This window comes from Odocoileus virginianus, chromosome 5, assembly GCF_023699985.2.
Source record: "Odocoileus virginianus isolate 20LAN1187 ecotype Illinois chromosome 5, Ovbor_1.2, whole genome shotgun sequence".
Taxonomy (NCBI): domain Eukaryota; kingdom Metazoa; phylum Chordata; class Mammalia; order Artiodactyla; family Cervidae; genus Odocoileus; species Odocoileus virginianus.
In genome coordinates this window covers 16,115,905-16,134,806 of record NC_069678.1, presented here as the reverse complement: position 1 = coordinate 16,134,806, position 18,902 = coordinate 16,115,905, and the positions used below count along the sequence as shown (strand labels likewise).

The 18,902-nt window shown below is 37.6% G+C and overlaps 1 protein-coding gene across 1 annotated transcript in view; it reads left to right on the top strand.

The window, feature by feature from the left end:
* LOC110132545 (interferon-activable protein 203-like) overlaps positions 1 to 18,682 on the top strand; it is a 44,547-nt gene extending 25,865 nt beyond the window's left edge. Inside the window, exons 6-9 of the mRNA XM_020885975.2 lie at positions 956 to 1,150; positions 6,956 to 7,372; positions 8,836 to 9,027; positions 18,357 to 18,682. Of these exons, the coding sequence (XP_020741634.2) occupies positions 956 to 1,150; positions 6,956 to 7,372; positions 8,836 to 9,027; positions 18,357 to 18,395 (843 nt within the window). The 3' untranslated portion in view covers positions 18,396 to 18,682. The remainder of the gene's footprint in view (positions 1 to 955; positions 1,151 to 6,955; positions 7,373 to 8,835; positions 9,028 to 18,356) is intronic.
* Positions 18,683 to 18,902: the final 220 nt, after the last annotated feature.

Sequence of the window (18,902 nt, the reverse complement as noted above, 5' to 3'; positions counted from 1 at the left end):
TATGGACTATGACCTGCCAGGTCCTCTGTCGATGGGATTCTCCAGGCAAGAATACTGGAGTGGGCTGCTATGCCCTCCTCCAGGGGATCTTCCTGACCCAGGGATAGAATCTGTGTCTCCTGCACCTCCTGCATTTCAGGCAGATTCTTTACCGCTGAGGCACTGGTGAAGCCCTCTATACTGTAGAATGTTAAAAATAGTCTTTCATGGGTAAAACCAGAGATAGTCAAGATAAACTATTTCATAAACACTTCCTGTCCTGGCTTAAACAAGTGTAAAAATTCAAGTACTAAAATTGTATATGTATGGGTCTGTACCCTGGGTGAAATTGCAAATGGATTTGTGCATCGTTCATAACGATGAAAGATTTGGTGGCCTGATAGAGACTATGCAGACAACAGAATCCCGCCTAAGGGTTTATGACTTTGAGGGAATATCTCTGGTATGTTGACAAACAAAGCATTCAAATGAATGGAGACCTGGGTTTCCTAGATTTGAAGAGTAGAGGATGGAAACCATTTTGCTTATTTGGTAAACACGTGAGGTAATGAAAGACTTAATGAGTAAAAGCATTCATGAATGCAGCCTATGCTGTTCTGAGACCATTATAACCTGATAGAATTTTCCACTATTATATTATCCCAAGTGTTGTCTTAGTGAAGTTGCAGCCGAGGTGGAGCCAGAATTCCGGAACAGACCAATGACATTGCCATTACCTGCGTTTTAACATCTGCGGAGAGAAGTTTGCAATCCTAGTGGGGCTCCAAGCTGGGGAGGTATTGGGAGTGTCAGAAGATGTGCTCTTATTCCAGAGAAATTTGTTATTCCAGAGAAAATTGGTAGAGTGTGGATACTGTGGTGTGTCTGTGAGAGAGAAAGACAGACAGATACAGAGACAGATAAAGGGTAAGAGAGAAATGTTATTGTTCATATGATATTGAAAATCATTAACCAGAAAGAAGAAACTGCATGTATTTCAATTGGAAAAATAGAAGACATAACCGCTAGAACTGCTGACCCCAAGATGGAACTATCCCTGGAGCAGAGTCAGCTTCTGGAAGTTCCAACATGCAGCAAAACCTCAATTGAGAATTACTTCCAGACTCCTCAGAAGCTGCCACCAACCACATCCAGCAGTTCCTCAACTAAGGTACCAGATTCTCATTTTCAGTATTTCCCTCTTCTTACAATATAATGACAGGGACCAGTAGAACCATAAAAGAGCTTCTCACTAATCTCTGACAGCATCCAATTCTTTATTAATTAGGTCACACATGTTGTTACTGAGTGTGTACTTTGAGATGCTACTGGCATTCAAATTCTGACTCTCACTACGCTGTCCTTTGCTTTAGGATAATCTATGGCCTAGTGTGCACTTAAATCATTCCTCTTCAGTGGTGGGTATAATTAGTAATTTGTTTAATTTTATTTTTGTGTTTCCTTCAATACTATGAAAGAAAGTTTTCTTATAGTTTTCTCACTATGAAAGAGAGAACTTAGGGTGCAATAGGGTAGAGAAATATAGAAACACAGCACTATCATCTTTCTCTTTTTTCTTTTGGAAATAATATCATCCATATTAGGATGCAGAAATTTAGGAAATGTAGATACATGGACAAAGATAATTAGTGTTAACTGTCTGAAATCTCCCCTCTATCACACACTCTCTTTTGGTAAATAGACTTTCTGATTGTACCTTTTGTTATGTATACACAAGGAATATCAATTTGTTTCAGGTTGATCACATTACACATATTTTTCTATAATTCAGTCTTTTTCTTTCATCTTGAAATGCTATTCAAGAAATGTAGATTTAAATTATTATTTTAACATAAAAGAATAATTGCATGATTATTTTATAAGTTAAACAATAATTATTTGCTATTTGACCTTAGGCTATTTCAGTATTCCACATACATACAATGAACATAATAAGAACCTGTGTCCATCAGGTCTACTTTCATGAGCCTGTGTATAGAACATAATTTTTTTCTTAAGTCCTGTGTACTTCTTCTCAAGATGCTGCTCATATTACTAGTAAGAAATTTGTTGTTACTGATTAACTTGTCCTGGGAATGAGCACTTGGATATGGGGAGAATTGGCCACAGTGATGAAAATGTTATCAGAGTTGAGCCCCGCGACCCACAGGTCATAGCTTGTACGCTTGTGCAGGTCAGACCACAAGGAGCACGGCTGCTGGTGTGTGGAGGCGGCTGTCCTGTCTCCATGAACTGGTCCCTAGGGCTCTCATAGCCTGCCTTTGCCTTCATACTTCCTCTTACAGATCAGTGGCCTCCCTTCCAATTCAAACCGCTCTTCTAAAACTCAGAAATGGTGCCACCCACTGGGTAGATAGGAGGTCATAGAAAAGCTCCTTGGCACCTGACTTCCCTTTTGGCATTCTTCTCCTCAGGATCCTGCCATTATTCTATCAGGAGTGTGTAGAGGAGGAAAAATAATTTCCCCTCCGCCCTTCTAAGCTCTTAGCTGAGATCCCTTTTTTAAAACAAAGATTGTTGTTGTTCAAGTGCACAGTTGTGTCTGACTCTTTGTGACCCCATGGATTGCAACACGTCAGGCCTCCCTGTCCCTCGCCACCTCCTGGAGTTTGCCCGATTTTTGTCCATTGCATCAGTGATGCCATCCAGCCATCCAGCCATCTCATCCTCTGATGTCCTAGAAGAGGGCAGCTTCCTGCTGCCCTCAATCTTTCCCAGCATCAGGGACTTTTCCAATGAGTTGGCTATTCATATCAGGTGACCAAAATACTGGAGATTGAGCTTCAGCATCAGTCCTTCCAATGAGTATTCAGGGTAGATTTCCTTTAAGATTGACTGGTTTGATCTCCTTGCTGTCCAAGGGACTCTCACGAGTCTTCTCCAGCACCACAGTTCAAAGGCATCAATTCTTTGGCACTCTGCCTTCTTTACGATCCAACTCTCACAACCATATGCGACAATTGGGAAGACCATAATCCTGACTTTGTCAGCAGAGTGATGTCTCCACTTTTCAACACACTGTCGGGGTTTGTCACTGCTTTCTGCCAAGAAGCAATCATCTTCTGATTTCATGGGTGCAGTCACCAACCGCAGTGATTTTAGAGCCCAAGAAGAGGAAATCTGTCACTGCTTCCACCTTTCCCCCTTTTATTTGCCATGAAGTAATGGGGCCAGATGCCATGATCTTAGGTTTTTTTTTTTTTTTTTTTTAATATTTAGTTTTAAGCTGGCTTTTCCAATCTCCTCTTTCGTATGCATCAAGAGGTTCTTTAGTTCCTCTTCACTTTCTGTCATTGGAGTGGTATCTTTGTTAAAACTGAGATTAACAAGAAAAAAAACAACAAACAAACAAGCAGAAGTTTACAAACAGGTGTACCTCATCTATACATAGAAGATACCCAGGAAAAATAAGTAACTCCCTAAGGAGGCCTAAGCCACCAATTTAAAATACCATCTTTAGTGAAAGATGAAAGAAAAGTGTGGGAGGTCAGTTATAGGAAAGTTACCAGGAAAATTAGGGTAAACAAGGGTAATGTTTATTATGCAGGTTTAAGTTAGTTTCTCCTCTAGTGATAATATTCTCCCAAGGTTTAGAGTCCTCCTTCTCTTCCTGATACACAGAGATAGACACACTTAGAAATGGAGATTTAATTTATAAATACAAATTTTCCTTACAAAAAGGCATCTTCATTTCTGGTTTTAGAGCTTCCTCTATGTATGCTGTTTTGTAAAAACAATCAGCTTAAAATAATCTTGTACCAAGGAAACATATTTTGGGGTGGCTGATTTTGTTACTCTTCAAAATGTCCTTTATCCAGGACATTTCCACATTCAGAAAATTCATGAGATTCTTCCAATGACTGTTTTATTAATACTTTTTCAACATAACTGCTTTCCTGAAGAGGACTGTCTAATTTTGGTCTTTAAATTGTCACATCTACTGGGGTGTATAGGAGGCAGTGTTCAAAATCATCCCAAAGAAAAAGAAATGCGAGAAAGCAAAGTGATTGTCTGAGGAGGCTTTACAAATAGCTGAGGAAAGAAGAGAAGTGAAGGGCAAGGGAGAAAGGGAAAGATATGCCCAACTGATTGGAGAGTTCTGGAGAATAGCAAGGAGAGACAAGAAGGCCTTTTAAAATGAACAATGCAAAGAAATAGTGGAAAGCAATGGAATGGGAGAGACTAGAGATCTCTTCAAGAAAATTCAAGATATCAAGGAAATATTTCATGCAAAAATGGGCACAATAAAGGACAGGAATGATAAGGACCTAAGAGAAGCAGAAGAGATTAAGAAGAGGTTAGTAAGAATATACAGAAGAACTACACAAGAAAGATCTTAATGACCCAGATGACCATGATGGTGTGGTCACTCACCTAGAGCCAGACATCCTGAAGTAAGAAGTCAGCTGGGCCTTAGGAAGCATACTACAAACAAAGCTAGTGGAGGTGACAGAATTCCAACTAAGCTATTTAAAATCCTGAAAGCTGATGTTGTTAAAGTGCTGCACTCAGTATGTTAGCAAATTTGGAAAACATAGCAGTGGCCACAGAACTGGAAAAGTTCAGTTTTCATCCCAATTCCAAAGAAAGGCAATGCCAAAGAATGTTCAAACTACCATATATGTTAGCACAATTATGCTCCAAATCCTTCAAGCTAGGTTTCAACCGTACATGAACTGAGAAATTCTAGATGTAGAAGCTGAGTTTCAAAGAGGCAGAGGAATCAGAGATCAAATTGTCAACATTCTTTGTATCATGGAAAAAGCAAGGGAATTCCCCCCCAAAATCTACTTCTGGTTCATTGACCATGCTGAAGACTTTGACCGTGGATCACAAAAAACTGTGGAGAATACTAGAGAGATGGGAATACCATACCTCCTTACCTGTCTCCTGAGAAACCTATATGTGGGCCAAGAAGCAACAGTTTTTATAGAACTGGACATGAAACAACTAATGGGTTCAAAATTGGGAAAAGAGTATAACAAGACTGCATCCTGCCACCCTGCTTATTACCTTCTGGACAGAGTGCATCACGCTAAATGCCAGGCTGGATGAAGCACAAGCTGGAATTAAGACTGCCAGGAGCAATATCAACAACCTCAGATGGGCAGATGATACAACTCTAATGGCAGAAATTGAAGAGGAAAGATCCTCTTGATGAGGGTGAAAGAGGAGAGTGAAAAATCTGGCTTAAAACTCAACATTCAAAAAACTAAGATCATGCCATCCGATCCCATCACTTCTTGGGAAATAGAAGGGGGAAAAAATAGAAGCAGTGACAGATTTTATTTTCTTGGGCTCTGAAATCACCGTGGATGGTGACTGCAACCATGAAATACACTTGCTCCTTGGAAGGAAAGCTATGAGAAACCCAGACACTGTATTAAAAAGAAGAGACAACACTTTGCTGCCAAAGATCAAAGCTATAATTTTTCCAGTAGTCGTGTATGGATATGAGAGGTGGATCATAAAGCAGGCTGAGTGCCACAGAATCTATGCTTTTGAATTGTGGTGCTAGAGATCTTCAGGGTCCCTTGGACAGGAAGAAGATCAGACCAGTCAATCCTAAAGAAAATCAACCCTGAATATTCACTGGAAGGACTGTTGCTGAAGCAGAAGCTCTAATATTTTGACCACTTGGTGCGAAGAGCTGACCCACTGGAAAAGACTCTGATGCTGGGAAAGATTGAAGGCAAAGGATAAGGTGGTGGCTGAGGATGAGATGGTTAGATAACATCACCAACTCAATGGACATGAATTTGAGCAAATGCAGGAGGCAGTGAAGGACAGAGGAGTCTGCATGCTGCAGTTCATTGGGTTGCAAAGAGTTGAACATGACTTAGTGACTGAACACCAACAGGGATGAACAGTGGATTCTAACTGGAGCCATTCTCTACTCTCAGTGCTACTGATGCAGAAAATTCAACTTCTCTGTACACCCGTGCTGAACCAAATCTCAGAGACAGAGTTTTGGGTGACATAGAAAAAGATAGCTTTATTGCTTTGCCTGGCAAAGGGGGACACAGTGGGCTAATGCCCTCAAACTCATATGTCTCAACTTGAGGAAGATAGTGACAAGTTTTATAGTAAAAGAAAGCATGATAAGCACATGGACATTCTTCTAATGGGTTGGTGATGAGCTAAGTAGGAGTCAGCACCAAAACCTTCAAGTCCAGCTGGTCTGGGATCTACATGCTTGTAGGCAGCATATCATTGTTAATCATTAATTAACTTCTCCCATCTGGAGGAGGATTCAGTATCTGCAAAATAGATTAAAGATATTTTTGTTTGTATCCTCTGATGGGGAAACAGTACCTTGCCCCAAGGCTACTCTTGACTCTTTCTTCTTGGTCTCCCATTTACTTCCTCAATTAACTGTTGCTTGAACTCAGGGAAGGTCATGGAGGTTGAATGAAGGCTACTTCCTATAGTCAAAGAAATGGGGGACACAAAAGCCTTGTGCCCAGGAGCCCCTCAAGGCCTGCACAGTATCACTATTTCATCATGATTTGTATCTTAACTTGTGCACTAACATAAGTTAATGGGATAATTTAAGATGATTTTTTTTCATTCTCATCTCTACTAGGAATCACCACACCGCAGCATTGCTACTGTCTGCTGCCCCTGTAGTCTACATAGCTCTTGTTGGGAAAAAAAGTACTTTTTCTTTTGAGCGAACACTTTTTAAAGAAAAATATTCTTCCTACCACACTCATAAAGCAATGGAAAAAACAAACAAACAGAGAAATCACTGATGACATCTTCTCCATTATTCCATTAGTTTATTTATACCATGTCAGTGACCTTTGTTTAGTTTCTTTTTCTTTTCCTCAAACTCTACCCAATTATGTTCTTTATTGAGGTTCAACATTAAGCCATAGATGGTTTTCATTAGGGAATGAGGCTGCATTCCTTTTCTTAACTGTGCCTGTTTTTGGTGTGTGCTTCTAAGTAGAAACCAAGATTGAAGTCTGTCCCTAAAGAAGCTTCCAGAGAGGAGGGCTTCCAGAGGGGCCCCAAAGAAGTGATGGTGCTGAAGGCAACGGAACCATTCACATATGATGTCACAGGAAGCAAGGAGATGTTCCATGCCACAGTGGCTACTGAGAGTCAGTTCTTCCAAGTGAAGGTTTACAATGTTGCCCTGAAGGAGAAGTTTATCCCCAATAAAGTCATTGCCATATCAGATTATATTGGCCGCAATGGGTTCCTGGAAGTGTTCAATGTCTTATCTGTGTCTGATGTTAAACCTGAACGAAAGATGGAGATCTCTAAAAGCCTAATTCAAAAGGCAAAGGCAACTCCTAAAATCAGTCATCTTCATCTGCAAGATCCAGGAACATTTGTGAATGGGGTTTTTCTGGTGTGTAAGGTAAGTCCACATCATTGTTTTGCAATATTTCTCCTGCAATCCCAGAATTCAGAAGTCTTAACTGCCAAATGAATATAGTTAACTTCATAAATATAGGAACTCAAAGCCCTTCTGACCAGGGATAGTTGGGTGCAGTCTTTCACTTCAGAACATAGGGCTGATAATTTCTTAACATTCTTCTTGCCATAACAAAATACAAGTTTTTAAGAAAGTGATTCACCAGAAATCATAGTATTTTATGAGCTGTACTGATCCATTCACAGCCACCCTGTGCAGAGTTTATATTTATATTTATCTACTAACATATTATTAACATGTTATCATAGAGCACTTCTTATAATTGTGGTTTTTTTTTTTTTTTGAGTTCTACCTCACCTATTTCAGTGACAGTTTAGGTTAATTTGTGAATAAAGAATTGTTCTTTCAAGCTTGGATTTCAACTGTGACAAACAAGATGAGAAATCAATACACTGCTTTGCCCTAGAATCTGCTCTTATCAATAATTAGCTAAGATTCTGATCATCTGAACCGTAAAGTGTTCTCACATTTTCACATTCTTTCATCAAAAAGTTGTTGAGCCAAAATCTTTAGCGTTAATTAAGATGAGAGATATGGATATTGAAAAAATGTGAGAAATCAAGTCACTTCATTTTTAAATTTGTTAATATGGACAGTAAAAGGTAGAATTTAGGTGAATTCTTAGAATCAGTGTAGGTATTTCAGTCCCAATGCTTCATAGAAATACTTAGCTGATCTAACTTTTATGTAACTTTTATGTAATATGTATGTAACCTAACTTTTATGTAATATGTTTCATATTCCATTATATATGTCTTCTAGGGTGGCTGTTTACTTATCCCCTGTTTTTTGTGCACTATGTTATAGAGACTGTGCATACATGAGCGTTAACAGAATTGATGAGTAACATAAGTGACATAGAAACTAGAACAATGGAATGAGATGATCTATAGTCAAGATTTGGGCAGATTAGGGAAGAATGAATAAATACAGAAGATAAAGGAAAGAATTACATATTGAAACAAAAATCAACTGAAGGAGGATTTGTAGCAATTTTTTTAGATTCATCATAAGACAGGAATAGCCTCTCTTCTCTGTTCTTAGGGAAATCCAAAAAAGCCTCTAATGCTTATCAGACCACACCACATCTAAGTTCCTTAAGAAATCTCAGCTATTCTTAGATGGAAGCAGGAAAAATTAGGAAAGTAATCCCTTTTTCTAGAACGACCCAGCACACAAACACCTAAAGGAAGAAAAGATAGAGAATTTAAATGGGAGGATAAACTGAACAAGATATCTTACACTGTTTGAAACCTGTAATACTAGACCTCCAGCTCGTATTAACTGTTCTGAGAGAAAAGTGTCCACTAACACCCTCCATTTTTCAAAGTTGTGGTAATTCCTGATCCAGTTCTCAAAAGATGAATGCTAATTTTCTTTTGCAGAAATGGGTATGTAAAGAATTCATATATTATGTAATACAAGATGATACAGGAGTGATGGAAGTCATGGTTTATGGACAGCGGCTGACCAGTATCAACTGTGAAGAAGGTGATAGACTTACACTCGTGTGCTTTGAATTGGCAAGCATTGGGAATAAGAGGCAGCTGAGATCTGTAATTCATAGTTTCATCAAGGTGAGATCTTCTGGTGGGTCATCGTTGTTCCAAAGTGGAAGTCTTTAAGAAAATGATACCGCTGCTATTACACAGAGTCCAGCAGGTGGAATAGCTAATCCTTGTCATTAGCAGGTGTAAAGTTCCTTTTCATCATTCTTTTTTTAAGGATATTTTTAAACTTATTTTTTTGTACTGAAATATAGTTAAAGTGTAGGTTAGTTTAAAGTGTACAGCAAAGGGATTCACTTATGCACACACGCACATATATTTATATATTGTATTCACACACACATGTATATATATATATATTTATTTTAGATTCTTTTCCATTATAGGTTATTATAAGAAACCAAGTATAATTCTTTGAGCTATACAGTAGGTCCTTGTTATTTACCTATTTTATATACTGTAATGTGTATATGTTAATCCAAAACTCCTAATTTATTTCCCCTCCCCCCACCACTATCCCCTTTGGTAACCATAATTTTTTTCTGTGTCTGTCAGTCTTTTCGTGTTTGGTAAGTTCATTTATATCTTTCTTTCTTTCTTTTTTTTTTTTTAGAATCCACATGTAAGTAATATCATATATTTGTCCTTCTTTGTCTGACTTACTTCACTCAGTATGACAATCACTAGGTTCATCCATGTTACTGCAAATGGCATTATTTTATCCTTTTTATGGCTGAGTAGCATTCCATTGTTACCCCCCATCTTCTTTATTCATTCATCTGTTAATGGGCATATAGGTTGCTTTCATGTCTTGGCTATTGTAAATAGTGCTGCTATGAACTTTAGGTTGCATGTATCTCTTCAAATTAGTTTTCTCCAGATATTTCCCCAGGAGTGTGATTGTACGATGATATGGTAACTCTATTTCTAGTTTTTTAAGGAACCTCCATACTGTTGTCCAGAGTGGATGCACCAATTTATGTTCACACCGAGAGTGTAAGAGGGTTTCTTTTTCTCCACATCCTCTCCAGCATTTGTTACTTGCAGACTTTTTAGTGATTGCCATTCTGACTGGTGTGAGGTGATAGTCATTGTATTTTTGATTTTCATTTCTCCAATGATAAGCGATATTGAGCATCTTTTCATGAGTCTATTCTCCATCTATATGTCTTTACAGAAATGCCTATTTAGGTCCTCTGCCCATGTCTTGATTAGGTTTGTTTTTTGATATTAAGCTGTATGAGCTGTTTGTATATTTTGTAAATTAATCCCTGTTGTTAGCATCCATTGCAAACACTTTCTCCCAGTCTGTGGGTTGTCTTTTTGTTTTATTTATGGTTTCCTTTGCTATGCAAAATCTTTTAAGTTTAATTAGGTCCCATTTGGTTATGCTTGTTTTTATTTCCATTACTCTAGGGGACTGATTCAAAAAATATTGCTTCAACTTACTTCAAAGATTATTCTGCCTATATTTCTGATAGGAGTTTTAGTGTATCCAGACTTACATTTAAGTCCTTAATCCATCCTGAGTTTAATTTTTAATGGTGTTAGAGAATGTTCTGGTTGATTCTTTTAGACATACCTATCAAGTTTTCCCATCACCACTTACTGAAGAGACTGTCTTTTCTCCATTGTATATTTTTGCCTCCTTTGTCATCATTTAATTGGCCATAAGTGTATAGGCTGCTTTCTGGGCTTTCTAGCTTGTGCCATTGATCTATCTATCTATCTATCTATCTATCTATCTATCTATCTATCTATCTATCTATTTTGTGTGTGTGTGTGTGGCAGTACCATACTATTCTAATGACTATAGCTTTGTAGTATTGTCTGTAGTCAGGGAGCATGATTGGTCCAGCTCCATTTTTATTTCTCAAGATCATTTTGGCTATTTGGGGTCTTTTGTGGTTTTATGCAAACTATACACTTTTTGGAGTTCTGTGAAAAATGCTACTGGTAATTTGATAGGGATTGCATTAAATCTGTACATTGCCTTAGGTAGTATAGTCATTTGAACAATATTGATTCTTCTAATCCAAGAACATGGTATATCTTTCCATCTGTTTGTGTCATCTTCAGTTTCCTTTGTTAACATCTAATAGTTTTTATTTAAGGATATTTTTAATCATATTAAAGAGAGAAACTTCAGAAAGTCTATCAAAAGCTATATCTAAGCTGAATATTGTAAAGTTGTTTGAATTTTCAGATCAGGTGGATTAATTATTAAATTTTGACTTTTTAAGTTTATTTCAAATACTGGCTGTATGATTTGCTAGTTGACTAATGACTTAAGTACTAGAAACTTCTGATTCATCATCTATAAAGTGGAGGAAATATCTTTTATCTCAGAGGGTAGTTACTTGCCCATTTCAGATCTATTAATAAATGATCAAGGATGTCTCTGAGCCTTTCAGAATACAAAGTTACCTGCCTTTGGTGAGATACACATGCTGGTCAACAACAGAGGTGACTGGTCCTACAGGACAAATTCTATGGTTTTTGTCAAACTCACACATTCATGTGGAATGAATTCTTTGAATACTAACAAAGGCTTCTATGAGCATACTTTGCTTTATTATACTTCACTTTCTTGTGCTTCATACATATTTGCTTTTTTAAATTTATTTATTGTACAAATAAAGGATTTGTAGCAATCCTGTGTAGAGCAAGTCTCCTGGAGTCATTTTTCCAAAACATTTTTCACTTTGAGTGTCTGTGTCATGTTTGGCAATTCTCTTAATATTTCAAGCTTTTTCTTGAATTTGTCGTTTTGATCTGGGGTTAGTGATCTTTGATGTTACTATTGAAATCATTTTGGAGTGCCATGAACTGCATGCTTGTATAAGATGGGGAATTTCTTTGATAAATGTTATGTGTGTTCTGAATGCTCCCCTGATGGACAATTCCCCCATCTCTCTCTCTCTCCTTGGTCTCCCAATCCCCTGAGGCAAAACAATATTGAAATTAGGCCATTTAATAACTCTATAGAAGCTGCTAGGTGTTCAAGTGAAAGGAAGTGTTATACATCTCTCACATTAAATAAAAAACTAGAAATGATTAAGCTTAGTGAGAAAAGAAAAAAAAAGCTGTCAAAAGTTAGGTCTCTTGTAACAGACAAGTTGTGAATGCAAAAAGTTTTGTTTTTTTTTTTTTTAATTTTTATTAGTTGGAGGCTAATTACTTTACATCATTACAGTAGTTTTTGTTATACATTGATATGAATTAGCCATGGATTTACATGTACTCCCCATCCCAGTCCCCCCTCCCACCTCCCTCTCCACCCGATCCCTCTGGGTCTTCCCAGTGCACCAGGCCCGAGCACTTGTCTCATGTACCCAACCTGAGCTGGTTATCCGTTTCACCCTAGATAATATACATGTCTCAATGTTGTTCTCCTGAAACATCCCACCCTCGCCTTCTCCCAGAGTCCACAAGTCTGTTCCATACATCTGAGTCTCTTTTTCTGTTTTGCATATAGGGTTATTGTTACCATCTTTCTAAAGTCCATATATATGTGTTAGTATACTGTAATGGTCTTTATCTTTCTGGCTTACTTCGCTCTGTATAATGGGCTCCAGTTTCATCCATCTCATTAGAACTGATTCAAATGAATTCTTTTTAATGGCTGAGTAATATTCCATGGTGTATATGTACCACAGCTTCCTCATTCATTCGTCTGCTGATGGGCATCTGGGTTGTTTCCATGTCCAAGTGCTGCGATGAACATTGGGGTGCATGTGTCTCTTTCAGATCTGGTTTCCTTGGTGTGTATGCCCAGAAGTGGGATTGCTGGGTCATATGGCAGTTCTATTTCCAGCTTTTTAAGAAATCTCCACACTGTTTTTCACAGTGGCTGTACTAATTTGCATTCCCACCAACAGTGTAAGAGGGTTCCCTTTTCTCCACACCCTCTCCAGCATTTATTGCTTGTAGACTTTTGGATAGCAGCCATCCTGACTGGCGTATAATGGTACCTCATTGTGGTTTTGATTTGCATTTCTCTGATAATGAGTGATGTTGAGCATATTTTCATGTGTTTGTTAGCCATCTGTATGTCTTCCTTGGAGAAATGTCTGTTGAGTTCTTTGGCCCATTTTTTGATTGGGTCATTTATTTTTCTGGAGTTGAGCTGGAGGAGTTGCTTGTATATTTTTGAGATTAATCCTTTGTCTGTTGCTTCGTTTGCTATTATTTTCTCCCAATCTGAAGGCTGTCTTTTCACCTTGCTTATAGTTTCCTTTGTTGTGCAAAAGCTTTTAAGTTTCATTAGGTCCCCATCTTACTCAAACTCTTCCAGAAAATTGCAGAAGAAGGTAGACTTCCAAACTCATTCTATGAGGCCACCATCACCCTAATTCCAAAACCAGACAAAGATGCCACAAAAAAAGAAAACTACAGGCCAATATCACTGATGAACATAGATGCAAAAATCCTTAACAAAATTCTAGCAAACAGAATCCAACAACATATTAAAAAAAATCATTCATCATGACCAAGTGGGCTTTATCCCAGGAATGCAAGGATTCTTTAATATCTGCAAATCAATCAATGTAATACACCACATTAGCAAATTGAAAGATAAAAACCATATGATTATCTCAATAGATGCAGAAAAAGCCTTTGACAAAATTCAACATCCATTTATGATTAAAACTCTCCAGAAAGCAGGAATAGAAGGAACATACCTCAACATAATAAAAGCTATATATGACAAACCCACAGCAAGCATCACCCTCAATGGTGAAAAATTGAAAGCATTTCCCCTGAAATCAGGAACAAGACAAGGGTGCCCACTCTCACCACTACTATTCAACATAGTTTTGGAAGTTTTGGCCACAGCAATCAGGGCAGAAAAAGAAGTAAAAGGAATCCAGATAGGAAAAGAAGAAGTGAAACTCTCACTGTTTGCAGATGACATGATCCTCTACATAGAAAACCCTAAAGACTCTACCAGAAAATTACTAGAGCTAATCAACGAATACAGTCAAGTTGCAGGATATAAAATTAACACACAGAAATCTCTTGCATTCCTATACACTAACAATGAGAAAACAGAAAGAGAAATTAAGGAAACAATACCATTCACCATTGCAACAAAAAGAATAAAATACTTAGGAGTATATCTACCTAAAGAAACAAAAGACCTATACATAGAAAACTATAAAACACTGATGAAAGAAATCAAAGAGGACACAAGCAGATGGAGAAATATACCGTGTTCATGGATTGGAAGAATCAATATTGTCAAAATGGCTATACTACCCAAAGTAATCTCTAGATTCAATGCAATCCCTATCAAACTACCAACAGTATTTTTCACAGAACTAGAACAAATAATTTCACAATTTGTATGGAAATACAAAAAACCTCGAATAGCCAAAGTAATCCTGAGAAAGAAGAATGGAACTGGAGGAATCAATCTGCCTGACTTCAGACTCTACTACAAAGCCACAGTCATCAAGACAGTATGGTACTGGCACAAAGACAGAAATATAGATCAATGGAACAGAATAGAAAGCCCAGAGATAAATCCACGAACCTATGGTCACCTTATCTTCGACAAAGGAGGCAAGGATATACAATGGAAAAAAGATAACCTCTTTAACAAGTGGTGCTGGGAAAACTGGTCAACCACCTGTAAAAGAATGAAACTAGAACACTTTCTAACACCATACACAAAAATAAACTCAAAATGGATTAAAGATCTAAATGTAAGACCAGAAACTATCAAACTCCTAGAGGAGAACATAGGCAAAACACTCTCCTACATAAATCACAGCAGGATCCTCTATGACCCACATCCCAGAATTTCAGAAAATGTTTTTAAGAAATTAAAAATGTTATGCAAAAGTGAACCTATGAATGATAAGACAAAAAAACAGCCTTATTGTTGACATGGAAAATTTTTGTGGTCTGGATAGAAATCATTCTCAGGGAAAAGCCCTAACACTTAAATATTGTGAAGGCTGAGAGATGTAGGAAATCTGCAGAAGGAAAGTTTGAAGCTAGCAGAAGCCGATTCATTAGGTTTAAGGAAAGAAGCTATCTCTAACGTAAATGCACAAGGTGAAGCAGCAAGTGTTGCTGATATAGAAGCTGCGGAAAGTTATCCAGAAGACCTAGCAGAGATGATTGATAATGATTGCTACACTCAACAACAGATTTTCAGTGAAGATGAAGCAGTCTTGTATTGTAAGAAGATATCATCTAGAACTTTCATAGAGAAGAGAAGTTAGTGCTGGCTTAAAAGCTTCAAAGGACAGCCTGACTCTACTGTTATGGGCTAGTGCAGCTGGTGACTAAGTTCTAAAAATCTTAGGGCCCTTAAGAATGCTAAATCTTCTCTGCTTTTGCTCTTGTAAATGGCACAATAAAGCCTGGATGACAGTACATCTGTTTACAACATGTTTTACTGAGTATTTTAAGTCCACTGCTAAGACCTACTGTTCAAAAAACAGAAAAAAAGATTCCTTTTTAAAATATTACTGCTCATTGACAATGCACCTGATCACCCAAGATCTCCTATGAAGATATATGAAGAAATTAATGTTGTTATCATACTAACATAACATCCATTCTGCAGCCCAAGGATTGTGATTTAAGAAATACATTTCACAAAGCTATAGCTGCAGTGAAAGATATGTCTCTTCTGATGGATCTAAACGAAGTCAAATAAAAACTTTTGGAAAGGATTCAGCATTCTAGATGTCATAAAGAACATTCATATTTCATGGGAAGAGGTCAAAATTCCAAGATGAATAAGCATTTGAAGGAAATTAATTCCAGTCCTCATGGGTGATTTTGAAAGGTTCATGACTTCAGTGAAGGAAGTAATGACGGATGTGGTAGATACAGAAAATGAACTAGAATTAGAAGTGGAGCCTGAAGATGTTACTGAATTGTTGGATTTCGATGATAACTTTAACAGATGTGGTGTTGTTTCTTGTTGTTCTTGTTCTCTAAGTCATGCCCGGCTCTTTGTGACCCAATGGACTGCAGCATGCCAGGCCTTTCCCTCCTTCACTATCTCCCAGAGTTTCCTCAAATTCATGTCCTTTGACTTGGTGATACTATCTAACCATCTCTGGGTGAGCAAAGAAAAGAGCTTCTTGAAATGTCATCTACTCCTGAGGATGATGCTGTGAATATTGTTGAAACAATAAAGGATTTAGAATATTACACAAACTTAGTTGATAAAACAGTGGCAGGGTTTGAGAAGTTTGACTCTAATTTTGAAAAAAATAAAAGTTATACTATGTCTATTGTTGGCGAGGAAAGAAAATTTCTTCTACGCTTCTAAGTTTTTTAGACTGGATTAAGAGTTAAAATGAGATAGATTAACAAGAGAAATGCAAACAAAAGTTTAATAACATGTATACGTGGAGAGTATACATGTCATACTTGCTTGCTCCTTGGAAGAAAAGTTATGACAAACCTACACAGCATATTAAAGTTGCAGTCCTTGAGTTCACAGAGAATTGGAAACAACTGAGCTACTGAACTGACTGATTCATGAAGAGACCCAGAAAAAATGAATAGCTCACCAAGATGGCTGAAACCCTCAACCTAAATACCATCTTCAGTTAATGATAAAAGAGAATGTCAGGGGTAGTTTTTTGAGACCTCCATTGGGGAGAAAGACAATTCACATAAAGATGGAAAAATGAATGTTTTAGTAAACAAATGTTTGCTGGACATGCAGAGATCAGACATAGAGTGGACTCTACTCTCTGGGCCCTGCAAAGTTTCCTCTACCACACTTAGCCCATATTCTTTGCAGATACCTCTTATGAGACCTTTATTCTGAGAACAGCCTCTATCTAAATTCTCTAGGTAGCTAAGTTCAGTTCAGTTGTCACTCAGTTGTGTTTGACTCTTTGTGACCCCATGGACTGCAGCACGCCAGGCCTCCCTGTCCATCACCAGCTCCCAGAGATTACTCAAACTCATGTCCATTGGGTCGGTGATGCCATCCAACCATATCATCCTCTGCCATCCCCTTCTCCTCCTGCCTTCAATCTTTCCCAGCTTCAGGGTCTTTTCAAATGAGTCAGTTCTTCGCATCAGGTGGCCAAATGATTGAAGCTTCAGCATCAGTCCTTCCAATGAATATTCAGGACTGATTTCCTTTAGGATGGACTGGTTGGATCTCCTTGCAGTCCAAGGGACTCTCAAGAGTCTTTTCCAACATCACAGTTCAAAAGCATCAATTCTTTGGTGTTCAGGTTTCTTTATAGTCCAACTATCATATCCATACATGACTACTGGAAAAACCATATCTTTGACTAGACGGACTTTTGTTGGCAAAGTAATGTCTCTGCTTTTTAATATGCTGTCTAGTTTGGTCATAACTTTTCTTTCCAGGAGTAAGCATCTTTTAGGTAGTAAAGAGGATGTGAAAAGAAAGATTTCCAGAGACTTCTATTTCTTAAAAATAATCAATGTAAGTTAATCCTCATGCCTGAAAAACATCTTTTGGGGGTGATAAATTTCCTCTACACTATCAAACAGCACTGCATACTACAGAGAGATTTTCCCTGAAAGGAAAACTCAATCAGTCCAACAAAATTCATCATTGTCTTATTTAAGAAATTGCCACCACTAACCCAAGCTTCAGCAAACATAACTTCACCAGTTGGCAGCCGTGTCAATATCCAGGCAAGATCCTTCTCCAGAAAAAAAAAAAAAAAGATTATGACTCACTGAAGATTCAGATAATAGTTAATGTTTTTTAGTAATAAAGTATTTTTTATTCAATTATGTACATTGATGCTCTTACACAGTTAATAGACTGCAGTATAGTATTGTATAAACATAACTTTTATATGTACTGGGAAAGCAAACAAATTATGTGCCATTTTATTGCAATATTCTCTTTGTCACAGTGGTCTGGAACTGAACCCATAATATCTCTGAGGTATGCCTGCACTGGAATGCAAACAGATCAAACTCAAAGGCTGACATATCCAGGCACTCAGAAATGCACATGCTCTTTAGTCTTGCCAGTTCTCAGGCTCTCAACGAGATATCCCAACTCTTCCTTCACAGACAGCATGGCACCAAGAATATCTTTTGCCCCTTCCTTCTACCTTTCCTCCCAGTAAGAACTTTCCCTTCAACTCTTGGCCTTGAGTATAATTGCTTCTTCCTCTCTCTTGTTCTCCAACAACTCCTGCCTGTCCACATGCATTTATGCTGGATATGAGTGCATATCTCATTTGAGGGTCCCAACAAAGAATTGGGGTGGTGGCTCAAAAGTTAGGAATTCACTAAATAAGCTAGATGAGAGTCGGAGAAGAGACTCTTAGGTAGGAAGAGGAAAAGGGATGTGACAGTGTGGATGAAGGGAGAAATGTATAATCAGGTTCATCTCATTGTTTATCTTTTTCTTCTTCAAGGTCACCAAGGTCAAGCAAAGAACAACCACACAATCCTGAGTCATATACAGAAACCTGCTCAGAGCTGTTCTTCTAAAAACCTGGATGTCATTAATATTGATGTTTATGGAACTAAGATGCAATTAAAGCAAAAATGTGTGTATATATATGCATATATATATATATATACACACAGAAACATATAGTGTACTATATTAGCTGTTACTTGTTAGGAATGAAAAGCTTTTCATTTTTTTATACTTTTCTGTAACATCTCAATGTCCCATTTTGCATCTATAACTTTTATAACTTGGAAAAAAATAATAAATATATTTTTCTTTCATAAAGTTATGTACCCCTAGGAGTCTAATTCATTGTTTTGTTGCTTAAAAAGAAATAGTCATCTGTGGCCTGAAAATCAGATAGAGACACCTAAGCCTCGAGCAATATTTGAATTTATACTTTGTGTGTGATCTTTATAGGATATAACTCTGGTCAAGAATGAACAGGTTGAGCAAGCTGTGCTCAAAGAACCCAGGAGGACAGCAGACCAACTGAAATTCCATC